The sequence below is a fragment of the Amyelois transitella genome, chromosome 29, assembly GCF_032362555.1.
Source record: "Amyelois transitella isolate CPQ chromosome 29, ilAmyTran1.1, whole genome shotgun sequence".
NCBI lineage: Eukaryota > Metazoa > Arthropoda > Insecta > Lepidoptera > Pyralidae > Amyelois > Amyelois transitella.
In genome coordinates, this window is record NC_083532.1 from 917716 (window position 1) to 939388 (window position 21673).

Genomic DNA, 21673 nt, shown 5'->3' on the forward strand with positions numbered 1-21673 from the left:
TTCGTTACAAGGTTATTTATTTTATGGTGCCATCCTTCTATTGCATTATTTGTTCGGTGGCGTTCGCCATAAACCGACCAAATTCTATGATAATCACCCTTCATCCAGTATTTATCGAAATAATCTTTAAACTTAATTATAGATTCGCAATTCTTCTTCATTTCGTTTTGAATATACGCCCATCCTGAAACAATTTCATTTTCTGGAAGCAATGCCAAGTTGGCGCATAATGAAATTATTCTTCTGTTGCGTTTGTCTTTAGTTAAACCCAGGGTTTTTGCTTTGCGCCACAAGCTGTTCACGTAATGGTAGTAGCAACCTTTGACTGTAACATTCAATGTTTTCAACGCTTTCATTGTGCCTTCTTCGAAATCTATCGTGACTTTAGCAGGCTTCCACTCTGGAATTTGGGACCCAATTAAATCAAATAAAAGTGAGTAAGCTTTTTTGGTCCTGTGACTCATGAAAGCGTACACCAAAGGGATGACATTCGTGTTATTTGTATCACTGCCGATGTCTCCGTGAATTGTAAAAAGTTGCTGAAAAGGTGTCGGACATGATTTAAAGGTCCCATCCATAAAGATGTGTTTAATTTTTTTTATAATTTCTCGGGCATCATTTGAACAAAACACTAATATTCTCATTTTTTTATGACTGTAATCAGCGAGTAAGAAATCTGAAAAAGTACTAGGAACTTCGACTTCCTCAACAGTCTTTGCATTTATTTTTTTTACGTGTGCTAACTTATTTCTCCTTCTGTAAATGCGTGACTTCATTTCACAAAATTCAGGTACACTCTTAGAAGCTAAATGCAGGCCTTGATTTTTTAATGTAATTAAAGCTCTGTTGTAGACCCTAGGAGCTGGTTCTCTTCCCGTAGCTGCTTCTTCGCAAGCATTATTTAAAATAACATTGACTGTATTTCGTGTTTCATCTGGATTACATTGACCGCAGTGGGGTTTTGATTGTAAATTATTAGTGAAGTCCTTAAACAAAAGCAATGTTTAAAAAATATAGGAATTCATGAATTATTTTGCTTGTACATTAAAACTATTACAAATAAAAATACACATACAACACCTATAATATGTAAATATACGTACAACAATTATCATTATGTACATATAAAATAACCAAGACTTACCATATTCATTGTGACGGAACCGGTACATTTTAAACTTTTATAATTTTTACACCGCCAAATGCTGTGGCCATTTTTGTATTTACGCATAGAATAATATTGATGTCCTTCTAATTGCAGAATCCTTCCACGACCGCTTTTTAATAATTTCACTTCTTTAGACATTATTCCGAAAATATAAACAGTAAAATAAACAGGCACCACGAAATAAACATTGCTACTGCAGAGCTGAACAGCGTAATACTACCATTTTGCGAAACATCTACCCTCAAAATATAACAAAAATCATGTACCCTCAAAATAAGACAACAGAACTATGACCACACTCTTTCTGGGGTGGGGCATTTAGTTAAATATTTATAATACTAAACTTATTATGCACATACCTAAGTGCTATAGGCATAGATGCATTTAAGGAAATATACCAGTGGACGACTTCCGGGTGATATGACAATGATTTGTATTATGTATTTAAACTGTTTGTATTGTTTACTATTAATTTACTTGCAGTCGAATTTTGACGTTTACTATATTATAATAATACTTAAATAATAATTATACCTACAAAATATACCTAAAAGATTTTCATTTTATAATTACCTATACAATGTATGTATTTGTGACCAATATCTATTATATCGGTACTTAATGTTCTTGCTTCTCGATTAATAATAATAATAAGTTAACGGATCGAACTAGTGAGAACAAACATTCTCACTAGTTCGACGGTCGAACAAATGAGAAAAAAAATTCTCACTAGTTCGACGATCGAACTACTGAATCGAACTAGTGAGAACAAAGGTTATTTCATTGGTGCTGTGGCCAAAAAAGCATGACACGAAAATGTCACAAAACTGGACCGATTTTGACGAAATTTGTCACGAACACAAACTATATCAGACAGTAGATACATTACATAAGTACAATTTTGAGTAACATACTACATACTAATAACGATTTTCTTCTAAATGTTACGAAGAAAAGGTTAGGTTAGGTTTAAAAAACATATTTAAACACATGCCTGTAAAAATATTTTATTATTAATTAATATCACATCTTATACGCAGTGTCATTATGAAATTAATTAAAACTTAGTATTAAATTAATATAGGTAGTCTTAATACATAATAAATTCGCATTATCAAACACTAGCTGTGCCCGCGACTTCGTTCGCATGGAATAGTTATTTGGAGCGTTCATTGAAGCCCTCAAGGATAATAATTTTCCCCGTTTTTTTTTCACATTTTCCATTATTTCTTTGCTCCTCATAGTTGCAGCATGATGTTATATAGCCTAAAGCCTTTCTCGATAAATGGTGTACCTATTTAACACAAAAATAATTTTTCTATTCGAACCAGTAGTTCCTGAGATTAGCGCGTTCAAACAAACAAACAAACTCATCAGCTTTATAATATTAGTATAGATTTTACAAATAACAATTTATTGTTTCATTATATAAAGCTACCGCAAAAAAAATTCTAACCTAAAGTGAAAACCGCATCGAATTTGTCACATTAGTCCGTAAATTTTGTATACAAAAATTTTATTCTTAGGTTCCATATAGTTTACATATTTGCACCTGAATGTCGTAAGGGGCAACTAAAGGAAAAAATCGCTTACGGCTAGGGCAATAACTTGTATAATCATAACCGATTCATGAAATATTAGTTATTAATTTGTACGAAATTAAATAAATACAAAAGATATTTTTTTAAACATATTGTTGGAAGACATATTTTTAATGTAATAAGAATTTCGGCCTCTGTGGCGCAGCGGTAGTACGCTTGTCTGTGACACTGGAGGTCCCGGGTTCGAATCCCGCCCATGATGAGAAAAGAACTTTTTCTGATTGGCCTGGGTTTTCGATGTTTTCTACTTATATAAGTATTTATTATAAAATATAGTATCATTGAGTTAGCATCTCGTAACACAAGTCTCGCACTTACTTCGAGGCTAACTCAATCCGTGTAATTTGTCCCGTGTATAAGTATTTATTTAATAAATTTTAGAGCAATTTTACATTGCAATATCATATTCATCATTTTCTTTAAATAATATTGGCCCCAATTTAATTATAAACCTCGTAATCTAATGAAGTTAGCCAACTTTTGAAAAAAGACAGACTAGTACGCGCGAAGCCGTTTTCATCGCGCGAAAAACTATCGCCGTACCGTTTCACGTCATTACAAAAAAAGCGAAACATACATACATACATAGAATCACGTCTACATCCTTTGCGGGGTGGACAGTGCCAACAGTCTTGGGAAAGAGATGGGAGTGGTCCTGTTGCTTTTGTCTTTCGGTGCCGGGTACCATACGCCACAAGTTAAAGTGTAAAAGCGATAGTTATTCGCGCTATAAAAACAGCGTAGCGCGCGTCTCGCTACCGGGGAAGATTCAGTTAGTAAACTTTTATAAACATACAATATCAAAAATTCTAATAATAATAGCTCTACGTTGCTAAGGCAAATGTTCACTAAATTCGGTGCCATTCATTCATTTATATAGTCACGTCTATATCCCTTGCGGGGTAGACAGAGATAAAGTCTTGAAAAGACTGATAGTTCAGGTGTTTGGCTTAGTGATAGAATTGAGATTCAAATAATGACAGGTTGCTAGCCCATCGCCTAAAAAAGAATCCCAAGTTTGTAAGCATATCTCTTAGTCGCCTTTTACGACATTCATGGGCAAGAGTTGGAGTGGTCCTATTATTTTTTCATTGGTGGTTTCATTCATCTATATATATATATATAGCGAAGGCAGTATGCAGAGATCGTGGCAAGTGGAAAGAGGTAGTCTCTGCCTACCCCTCCGGGAAAGAGGCGTGACTTTATGTATGTATGTAGTATGTATATAGTACTAGCTGACCCGGCAAACGCTGTTTTGCCAATTATTTTTATATATTATTACGGAACCTTATTTTCTTATCCAAAATAAAATATAGTCTATGTTACTCGTGGATAATGTAGCTTTCGAATGGTGAAAGAATTTTTAAAATCGGTCCAGTAGTTTCTGAGCCTATTCATTACAACCAAACGAACAAAGTTTTCCTCTTTATAATATTAGTGTAGATATAGCTACATATATGTTTCATGTCAGCAACACATGTTCTTCTGTAATTCCCCGTGCGCAATGCTATCGACGCTCCACGCTGGAAGTTCCACTTTACCAGTGTGCGTCGCCGCTTCTTCCGACGGTGAGCCTGTTGAATATATTTCATTAGTCCATGATTTAGGTTTAAGAGATCTACATTTGTATATTGACGTCCGATGAAAATGCTGCAGTGTAGTTTGTTCCGCCGCTTCTTCTACACATGCGCTTTGGAAGCGGCAGTAGTTATAATTAGATTTAAGTGATGTGACGTCAATAAGTGATACCTTGTATCTAATTTTGAAAATAAATCTATTCTTTTCTATTCTATTCTATTTAAAGAGTTTCAAATTAACATAAGATATTTATATACATACATACATAAATACATATGGTCACGTCTATATCCCTTGCGGGGTAGACAGAGTCTTGAAAATACTGATAGGCCACGTTCAGCTGTCTGGCTTTAAGATAAAACTGACACACACACTTTCATGCATTTAAAAACAGAAACAATCTTTTAGGGAACAACGTGAGTGTGATCCGCAAAGTAAATATATTTAGTACATTCTTATGGCAGAAGAGTTCTTCTTGAGGCAGAAGCATGCTTCTTAGAACAGAAGCGTGCTTATCAAAGCCAAACCGTGCTTCCGTACAGCCAAAAAAGTGCATCTAAACGGCAGAAGGTGCTTCTTATAACGGAAGCGTGCTTCACAAAGCCAAACCGTGCTTCTCAACAGCCAAAAAAGTACATCTTTACGGCAGAAGCGTGCTTCTCAGAACAGAAGCGTGCTTCTTAAGGCAGAAGTGTGCTTCTCAGAACAGAAGAGTACTTTTTAGCACAGAAGCGTGCTTCTCAGAGATAAACCGTGCTTCTATGCGGCAGAAGCGTGCTTCTCAGAGCCCAGCCGTGCTTCTCAACAGTCAAAAAAGTGATTCTATACGGCAGAAGCGTGTTTCATAGAACAGAAGCGTGCTTCGCAACACAACAATCGTTACCGACGGGCAGCCGGGCGCTCTCACCGTCGGAGGAGTCGTACGATCTCATTGAGGACATGCTGTTGCTCTCGGACATCTCGAGAAGTTCCGTAGCTGTGCTCAGAAAAACCTGGTCTATTCCCTGGAAATGAGAAAAACAATAATATATTAGTTTATATCGTCAAAATAAATAAATGAGCCGTGTGGTTCCCGGCACTAATAGAAAAAAGAATAGGACCACTCCATCTCTTTCCCATGGATGTCGTAAATGGCGACTAAGGGATAGGCTTACAAACTTGGGATTCTTAGGCGATGGGCTAGCAACCTGTTACTATTTGAATCACAATTCCATCATAAAGCCGAACAGTTGAACGTGGCCTATCAGTCTTTTCAAGACTGTTGGCTCTGTCTACCCCGCAAGAGATATAGACGTGATTATATGTATGTATATTATATAAATAAATAAAAACGGAGTTATCCTATTGTTTGCGCAAATTACTTATCTGTGCGCAATTTCCATAGTAAAAAAAAAGAAGAAAAATCTTCCCGCCTAATTTTTGAACTTTTTTCCGAATACACACACACATCTTTTTATAGAGTCCAGAGTTTTTTTTTTTTCGTCAAAAATTATAAATCAGGACTTGAAGTTGTTCTCTCATTACTATTCTTTTTTTGTATTGGCGCCTGGAACCACACGGCACATTACATATAAATAGACAGAAATGTCACAATAGTACTTATAAATGTTAAATAAAACATTTTAATGTGTTCACATTATGAATAATTTATTTACAATATGTACGTACATCATAGCAAACTTTACCATAAAACCACAAATTAAGATATCTCAAAGAGTAAGTATGACTTTTATCATGGAGTGTGTTAACAATAAAAGGAAGTATGCAGAGATCGTGGCAAGTGGAAAGAGGTAGTCTCTGCCTACCCCTCCGAGAAAGAGGCGTGATTTTATGTATGTATGCATGTGTTAACAAAGAGTGTGTATATGACAATAAATAGATACATACATACATATAATCACGTCTATATCCCTTAAGGGGTAGACAGCGCCAGTCAGCAACAGTCTTGAAAAGACCGATATGCCACGTTCAGCTATTTGGCTTTACGATGGAATTGAGATTCAAATAGTGACAGGTTGCTAGCCCATCGCCTAAAAGAAGAATCCCAATTTTAAAAGCCTATCCCTCAGTCGCCTTTTACGACATCCATGGGAACGAGATGGAGTGGTCCTATGCCCTTTTTTTTATATGTGCCGGGAACCACACGGCACGTTGACAATAAATATGTACAAATATAACCTGATCATGCAGCGCAGAAGTTTCGCAGTAATGGGCTCCTATAGACGCGGCGTACTGAGTCGCTTCGCTTCTCGAGACGGCCCTGGATTCGTCCAGGTCGCATTTGTTGCCGACGACAGAGAGTACCATGTTCTCTGGCACGTTGCTGGAGAAAAAACATTACATACATACATACAATCACGTCTATATCCCTGTGCGGGGTGAATAGAGGCGACAGTATTGAAAAGACTGATAGGCCACGTTCGGCTGTTTGGCTTGATGATGGATTGAGATGCAAATAGTGACAGGTTGCTAGTCTGTCACCTAAAAGAAGAATCCCAAGTTTATGAGCCTATCCCTTAGTCGACTTTTACGACATCCATGGTAAAGAGATGGAGTGGTCCTATTCTTACTTTTCTAATGGTGCCGTAAGCCATTGAAACCCTTAATGTTGTGATGTGAAAGAAGATGAAGTTACAGGAATAGAAAAGGGTATGTTGAGATGGTTCGGTCATGTGGAGAGGATGAATGAAAGCAGGTTGACTAAGCAGATATACAAGGAGAGTGTGGAGGGAAAGGTCGGAGTGGGAAGACCTAGACGAGCGTATCTTGATCAAATTAAGCACGTCCTGGTAAAGGGTCAGGTCGAGAGAACCCGAAACCGCCGAGCTTGTATGAAGACAGTAATGAATGTGGATGAAGCGAAGGAAGTGCGCAGAGATCGTGGCAAGTGGAAAGAGGTAGTCTCTGCCTACCCCTCCGGGAAAGAGGCGTGATTTTATATATGTATGTTGAAGCCCTTATGGATGAATAATTCACCCCGTTTTTTTTTTCACATTTTCCATTATTTATTCTCTCTCTCTCGATAAATGGTCTATTCAACGCAAAAAGAATTTTTCAATTCGAACCAGTAGTTCCTGAGATTAGCGCGTTCAAACATACAAACACAAACAAACTCTTCAGCTTTATAATATTAGTATAGATTTAACGTGTTAATTTATTTACTTACCTCTGCAACTCCTTGACCCAACTCTTGATGGCCGCGAAGCTGGTGACGCTGGTAATGTCGAACACCAGGAGGGCGGCGTTGGCATTCCTGTAATACATGGGTGCCATCGACCTGAACCGCTCCTGGCCCGCCGTGTCCCAAACCTGGAGTAGGATTTTGCATTCCAGGTGAAAACTTTGAATCATCTATTAAATGCAGAGGAAGTAAACCATTTTTCTTTTCAATGTACATATAAGGTTTTTCAATAATACTCAATCATTTATTGCATCTCATCATGTGTTTACATATAAATCCTACTACTATTATAAAGGCGAAAGTTTGTATGGATGTTTGTTACTCTTTCACGCAAAAACTACTGAACCGATTACCATGAAATTTGGTATGTAGGTAGCTGAAGACCCAGAATAACACATAGGCTACTTTTTATCCCAGAGTTCCCGCGGGATTGATAGGGTTTCCATGCGGACGAAGTCGCGGGCGGCCTCTAGTTGTACATATGTATGATATAAAAAGTACAAGTACAGTATAACACCGGCAATGAAACATTTAGTTAGTTTACAATGTAAAATAAACAACTTCTTTAATTTCAGAGAAACTGAATTGTGTTTAATTGAACGGTGTTATTGAAAAACCTTATAAAACGACATTTAATGTTTATAATAACGGTGTCAGTTACTGTTTTTTCAAATTATTCAAAAGTGTAAAATATCGGTGCCGTGTGGTTCCCAGCACCAATACAAAAAAGAATAGGACAACTCCATCTCTTTCCCATGGATGTCATAAAAGGCGACTAAGGGATAGGCTTACAAACTTGGGATTCTTTTCTAGGCGATGGGCTAGCAACCTGTCACTATTTGAATCTCAATTCTATCATTAAGCCAAATAGCTGAACGTGGCCATTCAGTCTTTTCAAGACTGTAGGCTCTGTCTACCCCGCAAGGGATATAGACGTGACCAATTGCATGTATGTATGTATGTAAAATATCGAATCGGTTATGAATGTATTTTCTTCAAATAGACAAATCAAATGACGCGGCTCGGTGACGTGACATTGACGTATGTTAATTCGCGGGAAAATTTTTAATAGGAAAAGTGCCTATAGGTCATTTTCTTTACATACATACATACATACATATGATCACGTCTATATCCCTTGCGGGGTATACAGAGCCACCAGTCTTGAGAAGACTGATAGGCCACGCTCAGCTGTTTGGCTTAGTGATAGAATTGAGATTCAAATAGATACAGGTCGCAAGCCCATCGCCTAAAAGAAGAATCCCAAGTTTATAAGCCTATCCCTTAGTCACCTTTTACGACATCCATGGGAAATAGACGGAGTGGCCCTTATCTTTTTTGTATTGGTGCCGGGAACCACACGGCACGACCTGTCACTATTTGAATCTCAATTCTATCATTGAGCCAAACTACATATTAGCCAAACTAGGTTATAACCTGCTTTCATTCATCTTCTTGCCATTTTTATCACTACTTGGGATTAACCTGCAATTTAACCCTAGCGTCTCCGACGTTGATGTTGCAAGTGAAGAACGAAGCCCCTATTGTGGGCGATATGTGTTTCGAGAACATCTTCCCTATGTACCTCACCACGAGGCTGGTCTTGCCTACGCCTGAAATAAAAAAAAAAAAACAGAAATTAAAAAAAAAAACAGAAATTTAAAGAACTGTATCCCTAGCGGGGTAGACAGAGCCAACAGTCTTGAAAAGACTGAATGGCCACGTTCAGCTATTTAGCTTAATGATAAAATTGAGATTTAAATAGTGAAAAGTTTCTAGCCTATCGCCTAAAAAAAAGAATTCCAAGTTTGTATGCCTATACCTTAGTCGCCTCTTAAGACATTCATGGGAACGAGATGAAGTGGTCGTATTCTTTTTTTTTATTGGTGCCGGGAACCACACGGCATAAATAAAAAATAAAAATACAAATAAAATCACTTTATTATTAGTGTGAACCAAAAAAGAAACTATCTCACAAAACAGTTTCAACTATTCAAATCTTTAATCTATTACCTATCATTTGTTATCTCGCCTATGTTTACTTTTATAGACAGACAAATAGAAACCCGAATAGGTGATAAAACAGTGATAGATATAGACTATTGACGATAAAAAAAAACCGCCGTAATCCGCTCAGCCTCCCAATATAATCTTATCAATCTGTGTAATTTGTCTCGTATATATTTATTATTTTATTTATTTATTATTTATTTATATCTGTGACGAAGACCACAGCAGTCATACGGTAGCCGGGTTATTATATTACCACTAGCTGCGCCCGCGCCTTCGTCCGCGTGGAATAGTTATTTTGGGCATCATTGAAGCCCTCAAGAATGAATAATTTTCCCCGTTTTTTTTTTTTCACATTTTTCATTATTTCTTCGCTCTTTATAGTTGCAGCGTGATGTTATACAGCCTGAAGCCTTCCTCGATAAATGGACTATTCGACGCAAAAAGAATTTTTCAATTCGAACCAGTAGTTCTTGAGATTAGCGCGTTCAAACAAAGAAACTTTTCAGCTTTATAATATTAGTATAGATTGACGATCAAAAAAAAAAAATCTTTTAGGCGATGGGCTAGCAACCCGTCACTATTTGAATCTCAGTTCTATCATTAAGCCAAACAACTGAACGTGGCCTATCAGTCTTTTCAAGACTGTTGGCTCTGTCTACCCCGTAAGGGATAAAGACGTGATCATATGTTAGGGATAAAGACGTGATCATATGTATGTATGTAAAAAAAAAACCGCCGTAATCCGCTCAACCTCACAAGATAATCTTATCTGTGGTAAACACAGCAGTCATACGGTAGCCGGGTAATTATATTACTATTGTATATATGTATACTAGCAACCCGCCCCGGCTTCGCACGGGTGCAAAATTCGGAAAAAATGTATAATGTATTATACAATTAATAATACTTAGTACATTATTTTTATAAATCCTGTAAGGCCTGCGTACGCAATGTAAGCGGCAAGAAATGTAAGAATTTACGACACCACATTAGAAACCCTGAAAATAACAGTATTTCTCCATTATTTAATAGATGTTATTATACATAAAAACCTTCCTCTTGAATCACTCTACCTGTTACAAAAAACCGCATCAAAATCCGTTGCGTAATTTTAAAGATTTAAGCATACAGACAAACAGACTAAAATAGCGACTTTGTTTTATACTATGTAGTGATATGTACGAGATATCAGTGATAAGAAGCGATCTATGGTCGTATCAAAAAAGTCGAAAATTCAATTCAATCAATATTCAATAGGCGTCAGGCTAGCAACCTGTCACTATTTGAATATCAATTCTGTCATTAAGCCAAGCGGCTGAGCGTGGCCTATCGGTCTTTCCAAAACTGTTGGCTATGTCTACCCCGCAAAGGATATGGACGTGATTATATGTATGTATGTAGATATAAAATCGTAAGATTTTGAACGCAGATAACTATATATACATTAATAATTGAATCTTTATCAATATGGAAATATACTAAGTCTTATCAACGCAGATTTGAAAGTGCAGTCATAATAGCTGATATTTCAAGATAGAAAACCAATATCCGTGTTCTGTGTGATTTCCGGTAGGTATTGTCGAATAAAATCATCACGTCTTTTCTCCTTACGGGGTAGTCAGAGCCAACAGTTTTAGTAGACTGAAAAGCCACGTTCAGCTGTACGGCTTAATGATGGAATTGAGATTCAAATAGTGACAGGTTGCAAATGAGGTATTGCCTTAAAAATAAAAATCTTTAATATTCATGTTATATAGTCGATAATAAATAAATATTATAAGTACAAAATTAAGGACGTCCTGGTAAAGGGTCAGGTCAAAAGTACCCGAAACCGCCGAGCTTGTATGAAGAGAGTTATGAATGTGGACGAAGCGAAAGAAGTATGCAGAGATCGTGGCAAGTGGAAAGAGGTAGTCTCTGCCTACCCCTCCGGGAAAGAGGCGTGATTTTATGTATGTATGTATGTATGTACATATATTACTCTTACAAGTTACAACAAGTTGACGTTGTTGAAAAAAATGCTGCAGTGCAATTTGTTACCGCTTCTTCTGCACTGACGCTTTGGAAGCGGCAGTAAACTTAGTTTTAAGTAATTTATTCGACATCAACCAATGTTGTGAAACCAAAAGATTTGACTATTATTAAGCGATATAAAGTATCCTATGATAATGAATAAAAAATTTGAATTTGAATTTATATATATTTTGTTTTAATCACAAAATATAATAGTATTTAACTTGTTGTTCAATGACTTTTAAAAAAATAACAGTACCCAGTAAACTGCATGTCACAAAATAAGGAGCGTACAAAACTGAAACTATCTTTAAATTTTGCTTAACACAAGTAAAACTGACACTTCAATGTTACTAAATTTTATTTTTAATATTTTATTTTTTGTTTGTACTACAAACATACATAAAATCACGCCTCTTTCCCGGAGAGGTAGGCAGAGACTACCTCTTTCCACTTGCCACGACCTCTGCACACTTCCTTCGCTCCATCCACATTCATAACTCTCTTCATGCAAGCTCGGCGGTTTCGGGCACTCTTGACCTGACCCTTTACCAGGACGTCCTTAATTTGATCAAGACACGTTCGTACCTACATATGTAGTACTATAAGAGAAAATAACTTGTTGCCTGCATATTATTAACGTGATGTAAAAATATTCGACCATTCACTCACATGAAATGAAAAACCGGCTAAGTGCGAGCCGGACTCGCGCACGAAGGGGGTTCCGTACCATCATCCAGTTTGTTACTAAAATATATTTTTTTTTTATATTCACCTTCATTCTTTCTTCATTTATTAAAATCCACCAGAAAACTGCTTAAAATTACGTTTGTTGTACGAGAGCTCTCTCCCTTATCATAATAATTTTATTGTTAATAAATATTATTTAATGGAATAACACAAAAACGAATAGGACCACCCCATCTCTTTCCCATGGATGTCGTAAAAGGCCACTGAGACTTTAAGCATAGAGTCTTTATTAAAAGCGATTCTCACTATTTGAATCTCGATTCTATCATCAAACCCAACCCATATTTTCAAAACTGTTGACTCTGTCTACCCCGCAAAGGATAAAGACGTGACTATATGTAGTCTCCTTTGCGACATCCATGGGAAAGAGATGGAGTGGTCCTATTCTCTTTTCTATTAATGCAAAATTGGAGTGTACATATGTAAGTTTTGGATTTTTTTACCCAGCTAGGGTTACACTTCTGTTCTGTAAATATTTTACAGTGTAAAGTTACAGGTACCGGGCCGTTCTGCTTAACGCACCGACAAGCATTCCATTCCCTGCTTTATGTAAACCGTTGCGGCCCCAAACTGGGTTTTTTTTAACTGTACATTATATTTAAAAATAAACCTGTGAATGTTAGATTGTGACGTTATGATTGTTATAAATTAACTTGAATGATGTTTATGCGTTTACTAATTCAATGATATAAATCTATACTAATATTATAAAGCTGAAGAGTTTGTTTGTTTGAACGCGCTAATCTGAGGAACTACTGGTTTGAATTGAAAAATTATTTTTGTGTTGAATAGACCATTTATCGAGGAAGGCTTTAGGCTATATAACATCACGCTGCAACTATTAGGAGCGAAGAAATAATGGAGAGAAGGAAGACCAAGAATTACATACTATTTTGATGAATAGCCTACGCCTACCCCTCCGGGAAAGAGGCGTGATTTAATGTATGTATGTATGTATGTATTTTGATGAATCAAAAAGTAAACATACCAAGTCGGAAAAATAAAAATGAACTCTACGATGCATTTTAAAACCTTATTGGCAGTAATATCTTTATTTGACGAAATATTCGTATTGATATATTTAGTTATACATTCATTCATGTTTTGTTTGTTAATGTAGACAATGTGCATTCGTCCACGCTTTAGATTTAAACGATCTATATTTGTAAATTGACGTCCGATGAATGCTGCAGTGTAGTTTGTTCCGCCGCTCCTCCTACACATGCGGTTTGGAAGCGGTAGTAGTTATAATTAGATTTAAGTGATGTGACGTCAATAAGTGATACCTTGTATCCAATTTTGAAAATTATTCTATTCTATTCTAGTAAATCTGGATTGGTTGTTATGTCATTGACCGTACAGATATTGTGTAATGACTGCGATGTATCGGTTTGACATGCATACTTTAACAACAGGTTTGACTGCTTAAATAATATTAATCTAATAAATAAACAAATAGTGCCGTGTGGTTCCCGACATTTATAAAAAAAAGAAAAAAAGAATAGGACCCACTCCATCTCGTTCCCATGGATGTCGTAAAAGGCGAATAAGGGATAGGCTTATATAGGTACTTGGGATTCATCTTTTAGGCGATGGGCTAGCAACCTGTTACTATTTGAATCTCAATTCTATCATTAAGCCAAACAGCTGACGTAGCCTATAAGTATTTCCAAGACTGTTAGCTCTGTCCACCCCGCAAGGGATATAGACGTGATTATATGTATGTATGTAATCTTATAAACGCCCAGTGTAATACATTGAATGGCTGAACTGTTCTGTCAATGAACAAATGTCGTCTTGTTCCCTGCAATTAAGAATAGGTGCACTTCATCTCTTTGAAATGGATGTCGTAAAAGGCGACTAAACAATAGGCTAATAAACTTCACATTAAGGCAACTGGATGTGTAACCATGGGTCAATACGGTTTAGGTTCCCTGGCACAGTTTGTAGAGGTCAGAAGGGAGTCGCTTCGTGTAAAAACCTGACTCACCAAATCCAGGATCCATGGTCAAGTTAACCTCAGGGACACGCCTCCAGAGCACTGAGGATGCAACCGTGACTAAAGCGAGGAAGAAGAATATATTAGTTACTAGCTGTGCCCGCGACTTCGTCCGCGTGGAATAGTTAATTTGGACATCATTGAATTTAGGTTAAGGTTAATTAAGGTTAAAGGATGAATAATTTTCCCCATTTTTTTTCACGTATTCCATTATTTCTTTGCTCCTTATAGTTGCAGCATGATGTTATATAGCCCAAAGACTACCTCAATAAATGGTCTATTCAACACAAAAAGAATTTGTCAATTCGAACCAGTAGCTCCTGAGATTAGCGTGTTCAAACAAACAAAGTCTTGAGCTTGTCTGCCAGTCATCTTGTTGGTTGACACACGTATTTTCGTAAAATCGCGATATTTAGTGTTTTCCTTATCTGTTCTCTTCCCATTTCATCCTTTACTCGGTTGTGGTTACATCACACAATAAGGTAAGTAATTTAGTTGTAATTCGCACCTACTCCATCACTCTGTGATGGAGTTAGGTGACGAAGAAGGTCCCCCAGACTGGGGAGGTACGAGTTCTTCTTCTAGGAAGAAACCCTCTACGCCTCGCCCTTCTAAGCGACCTGCCGAATCTACAATAGAATCGGAACCAAAAAAATCTTCTCCCCCATCGGACTCCATCCAATCTGTTTATCATCGTCCGGGATTTGAACCGGACTCTATTATTAAATATACCGACGAAGACGATGCCCCGTTTATCGTATATGTTACGAGGATGGAACCCGATCCTTCTGCGGGCCTATCTATTAGGCTTCTTAAATTTGCACAATTTTTACATCATAATTCTGTCTCCGGTATTAAATCAGGTGGACTTAAGCTCATGGGTAGGAACAAAGTTTCAATCGAATTCACAGATAGGGATTCTGCCAATTCATTCCTAGAAAGCCCCCTAATCCCAACTAACAAATATATTGCATCTATACCAAGATTCAATATCTCTCGCATGGGAGTTGTTAGAGATATCCCTACAGACTGGACCTTGGAGGAATTAATTAATAATATTTCTGTTCCGCCCAACTGTGGTCAGGTAGTAATGGCCAGACGTCTCAACTCCAAATCAAAGAAACCTGACTCTGCCGTTTCCTGGTTCCCAACCACTACTGTTGTCCTTACTTTCCGTGGACACGTCCTCCCGGAAAGAGTTTTTTGTTTCCATACCTCTCTTCCCGTATCAGTCTACCTCCTCCCCACAATCCAATGTAGGAACTGCTGTAAATTTGGTCATATCAGCAACCAGTGCCGTTCCAAACCACGATGCTATAGATGTGGCCAATTCCAACACTCAGGCGATTCATGCTCCTCAGATGCTTCTATTTCATGTCTATTCTGCGGGAATTCCCATCTAGCTACTGACCCATCTTGCCCCGAACATATTAGGCAAAAACAAATAAAAGTTATTATGGCAAATGATAACATTAGTTACTCTGAGGCAGCAACCAAAATTCCTCAAAATCGTTCTTTTTCTCAAGTTGCTGCTGCAGTTCCCCCAGCTTCCTCCCAATACTACTCCTCCCAATCTCCAGTCTCCTCTCCACAACGCCCTCCAAACCCTCCCCGCTCTTCAACCCCCAATCTGTCTTCCTCTTACAAAAAAACTATTTCACTTTCCCCTAAAGCCAGACCAGAGCTTGGAAAGTCTTATGACATACAAGCTCTCAGAGAAATTACCTCAACTCCTAAATCTTCCCTTCCCAATGGTTGTGCGTGTTCATGCCAACACCAGGACCCTTCCCCTGCTTTATCTCCAAATGATAACCTATTTGAGATATTAGCAGACGCCCTTATCCAATTTTTATCACGAGATGTTGACATGCTACCGCCCAATACCATTTCTCGTCTTCAACAAATAATTGTACCTATCCTTTCCAAACATAATGGACCAAGTTCTTCTTCAGTGGAATACTAGGAGTGTATCAAAAAAAAAACCCGATTTAATGTACTTAATCAAAAGATACAATCCCATTATAGTTGCCATTGCTGAAACGTGCCTTAAACGCACGTCTCACTTCCATATCCCACTCTACTCTTGTTTCCGAGATGATAGAGATGATGGTTGGGCAGGCTGTGCTTTGTTAGTCTCTCAATCCATCACCTTCACTCAAGTTCCTATTCCCCCTCACAGCTCTTCCTTCCATGTTGTTGCTGTGAGAGCCTTAGAAATATCCTTTGTTTCTGTTTACCTCCCTCACCCTCACCACTCTATTGTCCTGGAACTACAGTCTATTCTATCTTCTATCCCTACTCCCCTTATCATCTTAGGTGACTTTAACATACGAAGCACCCTCTGGGGCTGCCCCTTTGACGATTCAATTTTACCTGTCTTTCTTGATCTTCTTGACAACATAAATCTTTGCATTCTAAATGATGGCTCTGTCACCCGTCGGTCTCCTCCGTCCCAAAATGTCAGTATCCCAGACCTTACCCTAACATCCCCCCAACTTGCTCCTATATTGCTTTGGCGGGTTTTACCTAATTCATACGGTAGTGATCATTTTCCAGTCCTTACCACACTAATTAAATCCATTTCCAAGGTTTCGCCCCTTCCTCCTCTTCTTAAATACAAAACCGAAAAGGCAGACTGGGACAAGTTCTCAACTTGCCTCAAAGTTCTTACATCCTCCCTTCCCTCTCCCTCAAGCCAAAACTTTTTACAGGCGTATGAAGAGTTCATATCTGCTGTTATTTCTGCTGCAGATGAAACAATCCCAATTAAAAATGCTTCACACAACAAAATTCCCTCCCCTCCATGGTGGGACTCTGAATGCTCCGAATCTATCAGGAAAAGAAACAAAGCTGAGAAAGATTTTAATAGTGACCCCACCTTGACAAATTATCTACTTGTTCGCAAAACAATGGCACAGACTAAGCGTCTATTATCTCAAAAAAAACACCTTGGCTGGAAGTCCTTTTGTGAATCCATTTCCCCCAAATCCTCTCTTTCAAGTGTTTGGAAGAAAATTAAATCTTTTAGAAGAGCTACAGCTCATCAAGACTCCTCTTCTAATGACACTTCACCTTGGCTCAATGATTTTATAAAAAGACTTTCCCCTCTAACCGCTCCTGCTTTGGATGAACTTCCATACTCTTCATATAACTGTCCTTCCCCAACCATCCTAGATGAACCCTTCTCCCTCCAAGAATTATTATCCGCTCTGGACGGTCTCAAGGATTCCTCCCCTGGTATTGACGGCATTCCCTTTTCTTTCATTACCAAAGCTCCTCTTCCTTCCAAATTATACCTCCTGTCCATTTTAAATCATATCTTCCTGTCTGGGTCTGTCCCAGAATCATGGAAGAACCAAATTATTATTCCCATTCTTAAACCTGGGAGGAACCCTCTAGACCCCCTCAGCTATAGACCCATTGCCCTCTCATCGGTAATACATAAAATTATGGAACATCTCATCAAAAATCGATTGGAATGGTTTATTGAATCAAAGGGCATACTTCCAAATTCTCAATTTGGCTTTAGAAGAGGTATGGGAACTCTGGACAGCTTGAGTATCCTGGTCTCTCATATAAGAGTGGCATTCTCTAAAAACGAACATGTGGTAGGCGCTTTTCTTGACATAACTTCAGCATATGATAACGTTCAACTTCCTATTCTCAGGCAAAAATTGCATAAGCTGAGTATTCCAGTGAGGCTGATTAATATCATCTGTAATATGCTCATGGATCGTCACATAATTGTCCGTTTGCAGGGTTCTCTTCTTCCCCCTCGCTCTGTTTGGAAGGGTCTTCCACAGGGCTCTGTACTTAGTCCCATATTGTATAATTTATATACTTCTGACCTAGATCAGTCTGTCAATTGCTTTTGCAATATTCTTCAATATGCTGATGATATAGTTCTTTTCGCTTCTTCGGACTCCTTTGATGACATTAGCCGTCGTTTAAATTCAGCTCTTTTTTACCTCAACACCTGGTTAGAAGACCATGGATTATCTATCTCCCCGCTTAAATCAAACTGTGTCGTCTTTACTCGGAAGAGATCTTTGCCCCTATTAACTGTTTCGATTAATAATGAAACTATCCCTCAAAAAGACAACTGTAAATTTTTAGGAATTACCTTAGACTCCAAACTAACAGGTGTTACTCACTTAAACCATGTTGTCCAAAAAGCTGAAAAGGGAGTTAATGTCATGAGGTCTCTCTCTGGAGTCCGCTGGGGCTCCCATCCCTATAGTCAAAAATTAATTTATAATGCCCTTGTACGTAGCCATTTTGACTACGGTGCCTTCTTACTAGAACCATGCAACAAATTAGCTTTGGCGAAATTAGACAAAATTCAACATAAATGTCTCAGAATTATAACCGGTGCTATGAAATCTTCTCCGACAAATGCCCTTCAGGTTGAATGTTTGGACCCTCCTCTTGTATTAAGGAGACAATTTTTAGCTGATAGATTTCTTTACAAAACAATCCAATTATTTTCTCACCCCTTATTAGAAATACTTAACTCTCTATCAGACTATTGTCATACTTCTTCTTATTGGGTTAACAAAGATCACCCGCCTTTGGTTAAAAGCTTCGATAAAATAGATAACCTTCCCCACCCAGTTGCCCAATTCTCCAAAAATCCTATCTTTGATATTGACTTCCTCCCTCTCATCTTCCAACCTAATGTTCTTCTAAACATAGGACTTTCCAAGAATCTTCCTGGTGCTGATAGGATATTCAACCGGATCATTTCTGAGAAATGGTCTGATTGGACACTCATTTTTACGGATGCTTCCAAATTAACTCAGGACTCTAATGTTGGTGCAGCAGTTTGGATACCTAAATTCAATCTTTTATTAAGTTTTAAATATTTTTCTAAATCCTCTATATTTACTGGAGAATCCATTGCTCTCTTTGAAGCTGTTCAATTTGTTTTATCTCACAATTTGGACAAATCACTTATCCTCTCAGACTCTTTGAGCTGCCTCCAAGATATTTTGAAACGACCCTTCCATGCAAAGGATAACTTTCCAATTACCCTGAAAATAAGAGAAGCCTTATATAATTGTCAATCTTCCAGTATTAATGTAGTTATTGCTTGGATTCCAAGCCATTCAGGAATCAAGGGTAATGAAACAGTAGATATGTGGGCTAAACAAGCTTCTACTTCAGGTTCTGACTGCCACAAATTTCATTACTCTCGAGACCTTAGACTTCTAGCTAAACCACAGTTAATGACTAATTGGAACAGACAATGGCAACATTCTCGTCAGCAAAAAGGTGTCTGGTATGGAAATATCCAACCTAACATACCCAAAGTCCCTTGGTTCTTCCGGCATCGAAACTTGGAGAAGTGGGTAACGTCGGTTATTATCCGAATGCGACTTGGCCATGTATGTATCCCTGTCTTCCTCCATAAACTCCGAATTAGAGATACTTCTATCTGTGAATGTGGCCTGGATGAAGGTAGTCTTAATCACATAATTTTCAACTGCCCCAAACTTGTGGTCCATCTTCGTAACATAATTCCGTCTAACATTCCCCATCTAAATTTAGACACTAATTCATTTCTTTCTCTTGTCCACACTCGGTTCTGTTATATTATTGCAAAGTTCATAACTAAAAATAACCTAAAACTATAGTTCCCATTACAGTATTTTTTTTTTCTCTCTCTCTCTCCTACTTCCGAAATCTCTTATTAGGTATATGCCTTGTTTTACATAACTTTTACACCTTACACACTCACTTCACATTATAATCATTAACTTGTCTTCTCTTTTACTAACAATACCTACTTGTTGTGTTTGTCTTTTTGTGTTTGTACATTTGTTAACCTTCCTTTCAGATTGTATACCGTCCAATTTCGTAACTTCGTGTCTCTTCAAACCATGACATTGGCAGAATCACCGAAAGTCCGGTGGAAGCCATAATATAGAAAAGAAAGAAAGAAAGAAAAGTCTTGAGCTTTATAATATTAGTTATTAGTTATTAATATACTAGTTTTGACATAAACTTTTGGAAGCCCTTATGAAACGGACCCAGTTGCTATTTATTTATAATAACTACTGCAACACTCCCTCTAGTTAAAACAGAAATCTAAAGTGATCATTAAAATCTTGACATCAACACAAAGCTATCATCAATAATACTGATATTGATAACACTAATCTAGTGATAATAGATAATACAAATTTATAGACTTGACGGCCTCTGTGGCGCAGCGGTAGTGCGCTTGTCTGTGACATCGGGGGTCCCGGGTTCAAATCCCGGCCAGGGCATGATGAGAAACGAACTTTCTCCGATTGGCCTGGGTCTTGGATGTTTATCTATATAAGTATTTATAATAAAATATAGTATCGTTGAGTTAGTATCTCGTAACACAAGTCTCGAACTTACTTCGAGGCTAACTCAATCAGTGTAATTTGTCCCGTATTAAAATAAAAAAAAAAAAAAAAAAAAAAAAGACTTACTGGGTAAAAAGCTTTTGAAAGGTAAAAGAAATAGTTAAAGAAATTATTTATTTTTTAAGTATCAGTACAAGATGCAATATTTTTTTTATGATTTTTATGAAGATTATGAAAATTTATAAACTTGGCAAAAAAAAAATTTAATAAAGAGCAAAGAAGTAAGTACAATTTTTCTTCTTTATTCTAGTTCTAGTTGTATTTTTCTTGATAGAAAAAGACACAAACCATGAATAAAATAAAACCCTATGCTCTATAGTTTCATATTATGTTTATCATCCCAATCTTTAAATTGGTAAATAAATAAGAAAGTTGTTAAAATTCTTAAATTGGACAAATTTAATCAAATTAAAAATACTTAGTCTTTGACTTTGCATACTCAAACTTAATATTCTCAAGGTAAATTTGTGCAGACAGGCAGCAAACTTTAAAAACCTTGCCAAACATTCCCACACCGCAAAATTAATTACAATAATAATTTAGATATGACAAGAACTTTAATGATTAATATTTAAATGAATCATAAAGTTTTACAACTATTGCCTACCTACTTAGAATAATGGAATAGAAACAAGTTTTTCAATTACTTACCTTGTGAGCCCAAAACGACGATTTTCGCCTCTATTACTTTCATTTTGTTCACTTAAACACTGTACAGAAGATCCCCATAAACATTACATTGTTTCCAAGGAATAATATAAAAATACTTGTTTGTTGTACAGAAAATGTAAATAAAATTTCACAACAAAACACGACAAAACTCAACAAAAGTTGCCCGAAATCTCTTGGATTTTGACAAGTCAGTTTCTGATGAAATTGAAATGACAGAAGCATGACAGTTGACGTTGACTTATTTACGCATATTCTACGGCCCCGGATAGTTTGTGCATATATATAATCACGCGGCGTGAT

The 21673-nt window shown here is 37.2% G+C and overlaps 1 protein-coding gene across 2 annotated transcripts; it reads right to left on the reverse strand.

The window, feature by feature from the left end:
• Positions 1-2159: 2159 nt before the first annotated feature.
• LOC106131140 (ras-related protein Rab-31) lies at positions 2160-21537 on the reverse strand. Of its 2 annotated transcripts, none has more exons than XM_060952743.1 (6): positions 21353-21537; positions 9014-9141; positions 7514-7656; positions 6526-6670; positions 5255-5351; positions 2160-4343 (listed from the first exon to the last, which is right to left on the reverse strand). In XM_060952743.1, exons 1-6 carry the CDS (start codon positions 21393-21395, stop codon positions 4237-4239), a joined length of 663 nt encoding a protein of 220 aa, XP_060808726.1. In that variant the 5' UTR covers positions 21396-21537; the 3' UTR covers positions 2160-4236. The 2 variants fall into 2 exon arrangements, with proteins under 2 accessions (XP_060808726.1, XP_060808725.1); XM_060952742.1 differs by having other exon boundaries at positions 5231-5351.
• Between the last annotated feature and the right edge of the window lie 136 nt (positions 21538-21673).